The following is a 5,893-nucleotide window of genomic DNA, read 5'->3' on the forward strand; positions in this document are numbered from 1 at the left end:
AGTTATTCTTCTTCTATATAGTTGGATTGAATACAAGCTTCATTCAATCTTTGTGGTTTCATGATGACCAACATTTTGATTGGGTCATGAAGACCTTCAAGCTACTTGATAATCTTCTTCCTCTATGCCCATGTACAATAGCATAACATGTTTTTAAAATTTGATGGTGTAATTTAGTACATTTTTTCTCCATTTGTTTGCTTGGAGCACAACCACTTACTTTTTTTATTAGTCTACTGGCCAATGGGATATAAATTATGTGGAGCAATTCCTTAAATCTTTCCCAACTAGCCACAATGGGATTTAATTTATTTTTGGTCATGGCATAGCTATTCCACCATACAAGAACATGACATATCATCTTGTGATGTGCAAAAGAGATCTTTTATGTCCCACCAACATTATGAACACCAAAACATATACTTCTAATTATTTTATCCATGTATCTAAAAATTAAGCATTCATTTGCTTGTCAAAACCTCATATATCTATTTTTGTTTCAACTTTGAATGGGGTTGCATAGAGTTTACCTACCTTGTTGACCGTTTTCATTGAAGGGATCTCAACCCTCTATGTCCTCACCAACTTCTCTAATGCAAAATTTCTAGACAAGTGCATAAACTATGAGGCCCATAGCTGGCTAATCCTAGCCCATATATTTTTATGATTGGCTAATTTGTTATGCTTGTTCCTCAATCCAATTATATTCTTTGTGGCAAATCCATGTTACTCACAAGGTGGGCTACACATTTGTTTAGATTGTTGAGGTTTTGCATGAATTTTGTCACTAGCATAAAACCACAAGTATGTTTTTCCACAAATCTTAAGATTAGGAGACTAATTTGATGCCAAAAAGGAGATGTGTAATCTTACTAATTTATTATTTGTAAAAATAAAAATCACTAGTAATGAACTGTGCCATTTAATAAGAACTCAATGAATAAAAAAAAGTATAATTCAATGATAGGGAGAAATAAAACATTCAAATTGTATCTTATAAATCCTTTTATTAGTGGAGGTAAAACCAACTTATAGTGACAATTGTATTTCTTCCAAGTATTATGAATTGAAATCAAGCAAGTGCAATGAATTGTAAGAGAATGTGGATTGAAATCTACCCCTTACTCATACAAACTCATTAGCAAACCTATTCGTCAAAATGCACAACTGAAATCTTACTTCTCTAAGACAATGTTCAATCATCTTCTCATATCCTCAATTCCTTTCACAAATGTATATAAAGATGTTGGAGAGTTATTCCTATGCATTGGAAGGTCGCCAAGGCAAGAATCTAAGTGAAAAAGGTGTTAAGTTTCGTTTAAACTTCTATTGGGCAAAACAACTAGTTTCTTCATACTAACATATTGACAATTGTCAAACTACCAAGGTATTTTATAATTTACCATAGTAATTGTGAGATGCTTGCAACAATTTCAAAATGAAAACTTCAATAAAACTAATAATTTTGATTTGCCAAATTTCTTTATTTCTTAAGAATAAAAATTTGTAAAAATATTTCCTAATAGTATAAGAATTTTAGAATAATACTCATTTAAACTTGAAATAATATCAATTCCTTTAATTAAAAATTATGATATTTTTGTGATTGATATGCATATTAAATAGAATTTCAATTAAAAAATAATAATTTGATATATTTGAAACATAGAGAAATGATACCACTATATGAACATTTGGCATTTCATATGAAAGAACTTTAAGCACATATTTTTGTACAATTCAATGTTTTTACTCATATAAAAATTAAAATTACCGTTTAATGCGAAGATTACCATTGTTCAAATAAGTCTTGAACACATACAATGCATTATTAGGTTTATTTAATGGCACTAGGTGCCCTGCCCCTCTAAATGTCAAGAATGTCAGCCCCTCGTAGCTTATAAACCATCCTCCTACCTAAACATTCAAAGTAAGTTTTGATAATAAAATTCATATATATCTAAAAAAAAATTATAAGAAAGCAACATAATTCTAAACGTATATATTTTATGTTAGAGTTTCAATAGTTGCATACATTCTAGAATAAAGACCAACCTTTTGTTCTGCTTTAAAGAACACTATAATAGAAGAGGAAACTTGAAAGATTTACCTGTTTTTCATGGTACCATGGATGCCATTTTTCCTTGATGGTCAAATTTAACGAATCAATACAATATCTTGTAGATACAACAGGCACTCTTCCATCAATATCTCCACTGCAATTGGCCATCATAGTAAATTAAAAACTATGTGAAACAATTGTTGGTATTAGTTTCCAATCTAATATTCAAAAGATTGTTTCTACAATCAATAGTAAATCTTTTTGAATCTGATGTTTCAAAGCACGCTCAATAATCCATCTCCACTTAATACCAATCTAATATTCAAAAGATTGTTTCTACAATCAATAGTAAATCTTTTTGAATCTGATGTTTCAAAGCACGCTCAATAATCCATCTCCACTTAATACCAATCTAATATTCAAAAGATTGTTTCTACAATCAATAGTAAATCTTTTTGAATCTAACATTTCAAAGCACGCTCAATAATCCATCTCCACTCTCCTCTTCTTGGTGATGGGTTAGTGAATGTGATTAGAAATTTTAATATAAAAAACATACACAATTGATTTCAAAAACAAAAAGAATAAAATGCTTGCACAAAAAACCTGTAGACCCAAATCTTTAGTCCAGCTTTAATGAGCTTCTTGTAGATGGGAAGCACTGAGTGTACAGTGGTAAGATACAAATCGAAAAGTGAATTGCTGCATCAACCAGTCAAACCTGGATTATGAATTTTAAAATGAATGCAAGGAATGAGAGAAAAAATAGGACAGATGTAGAGATACCCACTTGCAAACAGACCATTGGAAAGGAATCCCTGTACTGTTTGCATGGAGAGCCTGCTGTACATCAGGCCTGTTAAAGTATTTGCTTGTGTACATTTCAAAACATGGGTCATATCCACCATAAAGACCTGGAAGAAGTCTCCTTGATACCTGGAACCAAGAGGACTAACAATATTAAAAAAATCAAGTCCTCTTAATCTAGAACAGAGGAGAATGCTTCAGGATGGATTTGAACAGAAACCTTATTTTGTAAGCTTGAAGAATCTCTAGTCCTTGCCCCTGTTCCTGAGTTTATACTATCAAGGCAGGTAGGGGCATATATGTTATAAATGTCTATCTGATAATACTCGGCAAAGATGGAACTCATGGCACTGCTGCAATCATCTGTCCAGTTGTCACCTTTGAAATTGCATACTCTTTTAACCAACTTGTAAGTTTGATCAGAGGTGATAGCATGGCTCCAAGCATAATCTGCTATTCCCTCATAGTCATAGGAGTCATCTGTTTCAGGATTGCCCACCTGCAGTAAAATCACAGTCAAAATATGACAAAAATAAACACAGTGTAATCTGGAAATCTAATATAGAATAGAAGGCTCTGTTTTAAAACTGACAATGAAGCCAATAAGATTGATAGGGTGTTTGGAAAGGCTTCCACTGCGGTCATACAGAAGCTCTGCAAGCTGAGGTACATAATGACCTGCATATCAACCAGGTCAAAAAGCTGCAAGCACATATTGTATTTGAGCTATCAATCAGTAAAGTACAGCAGGCATTTATGTAAAACTTGCCTGCATAGCTTTCCCCTGCTATATAGAAGTCATGGGATTTATACTCTGGAAATCTTTCAAACCATCTCATAAGGAATTCATATGAATCCTCAGCTGCAGACCCACAATCTTCAATTCAATCACAAATTGAAAGAAAAAAGTAAGAGAAAGTTTTAGGTGTAAGCCACTAACTTACCAGTGAATTTGTCATCTATGGTGAGAAAATCAGAAGAAGTATTGGTATATGAAAACCCAACACCTACTGGGGATTCCACGAACAATAGATTGGCTACTGTATTGATTGTTCCATACCAAAATTGAAGAAGAATACAATATTAGATGCAGTCATTGATATTAGATTTTTTCTTTTCATTCCTACTTTCTAATGATGGATTATAGAGTTTGATGGGAAACATGGAGGAAAAAATTCACAGTCAGAACTAAAACTAATTAGTATTAAAATCATGGAGTGTGGAAATTATAATTCTGCTACTAATTTCTTTCATATCTTCCCTCGGTCCAGGAACATTTATTCAGTAATTCAAATTAGTATATTTTCATACCTACCCCTGCTCCAGTAACATTCAATCAAGTAAATGAAATTACTGTACTTCCTACCTACCTTTGTTCCAGGAATATTCATTCAAGTAAAGGCCTGTTCCATTTGTTTTAACATGAAAGGGGCCCAATTCAATGGATGCCCCATAACCAATGGAAGAACATCCAGGCCCTGCAACACCAATAGCCATTAATGACATACTAAATGCTTGGTGTCTGACGAAAAGGGTACTGAAATTCTATAGTTAAATACCTCCATTAAGCCAGAGAACCAAAGGTTTTGAGGAGGGCTCATCTTCTGCTTCGAAGAACCAGTAAAACAAAGCTCTGCCATGGGATTCATTTACAGTAATGTAGCCTGCATAGTGGGCAAAATTTACATCTGGCTGTCCAGGAAGATCAAACACCCTGTCACCATTCTTATCTCCATCTCCATCTCCATTCACAAAGACAAACACAAGCAAGCAAATATTGAGCACTGAAATTGTTACTCTTGTCTTCCTCTCCATCTCCATTTCAGTCCACCCATTCATTGCAGTGATCCAACAGTCCACTGGGAAGAATATATCTTTCGCTCTCAAGGTTGCTGTGGGGACCACCGACGAAGGATTCGAGGATCCAGCTTAGCTTTATCTTCTGGCAGCTTGCCAGGTCCTCCCAAAATCTGGGTCAGATTAGTTTCCAAAAAACCTACACATCAAGCATGCTGGATGTACATTTGACTCTTGAACATAAAGATGCTCAGTTGACCGTAGATATGAATTAGCATAATATCTCAAAATCTACTCCAACAATAGAACATCAAAACTTCTTAAAAAAATCGCCCAATCCAATCCATATCAAAACTTCACCAGGAAAAAAAAGTACCCAATGCAATACTGCTCTAAATATAAAACATTTAAAAATTCACCTGAAATTTCTAACACGGCACCCATCCAGATTCCAGTCCAAATATGAAGTCCAGAAAAAATCAGCATCCGAATACTATCCCACCACACCCATTAAATTTTTCCCCTGTTATGTTCTCCATTGATTTAACGTGTGGCCGCCAGCCTGTCATCCAAACATTTTGATACTTTGATGTTTGACATGCCTCCAATTCCAAATCCAGTCCAGACAATGGGTAAAGCCAACTGACAATCAACAATCACACTCCAGAATAAACTTCATTGTCGTTTAATGGAGGACTTGGAACTTCCAATTATTGAGATATCCTAAAGCAGAAAATTTCCACAGCCTCCTTGTTACCGACCGTACGTGTAAATCTCTTCATCACAAATATATGAGAAGATAAAGTAATTTAAATAAGAGATACGTCATAAGTAAGGTAATGATATCGTTATATATCAAGTTTGGATAATAATTTTTTTTAAAATATAAAAATATCAAAAATATTAAAAAATTTGTTGAATTATTTATAATTTTTTTGAGATTGTAGGAATCAACTTAGCCACTTATAACTTGCAATGCGTTAGACTAACTTTTTAACATGAAAGGTGGTATGACACTTCGGATACCACACGAAGAAGGGGATTGGAGCTTTTGACCAATTGCTTGCAACGATATGCTTTTAGTTAATTGAGTTAAGATCCCTACCCTATAAAACTAATTATTACTGTATTACATTATTGTAATAGTGAAAAAAGTACATCTCTAACTTTTTCCTCTTTTTTTGGGCTCACTTTAACCTAGTTATGCTTTATGCAATATGTTGCAAC

General features: G+C 33.7%; 1 protein-coding gene across 2 annotated transcripts; it reads right to left on the minus strand.

Moving 5' to 3' along the window:
• Window positions 1-1,670: 1,670 nt before the first annotated feature.
• Window positions 1,671-5,368, minus strand: LOC131059936 (serine carboxypeptidase-like 26). 2 transcript variants are annotated; one of them, XM_057993007.2, is made up of 11 exons: window positions 5,086-5,368; window positions 4,429-4,829; window positions 4,240-4,347; window positions 3,814-3,909; window positions 3,639-3,731; window positions 3,462-3,547; window positions 3,090-3,368; window positions 2,853-2,998; window positions 2,669-2,764; window positions 2,111-2,216; window positions 1,671-1,917 (listed from the first exon to the last, which is right to left on the minus strand). In XM_057993007.2, the coding sequence occupies exons 2-11, from the start codon at window positions 4,706-4,708 to the stop codon at window positions 1,771-1,773; spliced, it is 1,437 nt and encodes a 478-aa protein (XP_057848990.1). In that variant the 5' UTR covers window positions 4,709-4,829; window positions 5,086-5,368; the 3' UTR covers window positions 1,671-1,770. The 2 variants fall into 2 exon arrangements, with proteins under 2 accessions (XP_057848990.1, XP_057848991.1); XM_057993008.2 differs by having other exon boundaries at window positions 4,429-4,839.
• Between the last annotated feature and the right edge of the window lie 525 nt (window positions 5,369-5,893).

This window comes from Cryptomeria japonica, chromosome 7 (assembly GCF_030272615.1).
Source record: "Cryptomeria japonica chromosome 7, Sugi_1.0, whole genome shotgun sequence".
Lineage (NCBI taxonomy): Eukaryota > Viridiplantae > Streptophyta > Pinopsida > Cupressales > Cupressaceae > Cryptomeria > Cryptomeria japonica.

What these genes read in the sequence shown, in the direction of transcription:
- LOC131059936 (XM_057993007.2), bottom strand. Translation starts at nt 4,708, where the DNA reads ATGAATGGGTGGACTGAAATGGAGATGGAGAGGAAGACAAGAGTAACA. An exon ending in TCAATCTTATTGGCTTCATT is followed by an intron (nt 3,369 to 3,461) that starts GTCAGTTTTAAA and finishes ATTTTACTGCAG; the next exon opens with GTGGGCAATCCTGAAACAGA. An exon ending in CATGGTACCATGAAAAACAG is followed by an intron (nt 1,918 to 2,110) that starts GTAAATCTTTCA and finishes TTGAATGTTTAG; the next exon opens with GTAGGAGGATGGTTTATAAG.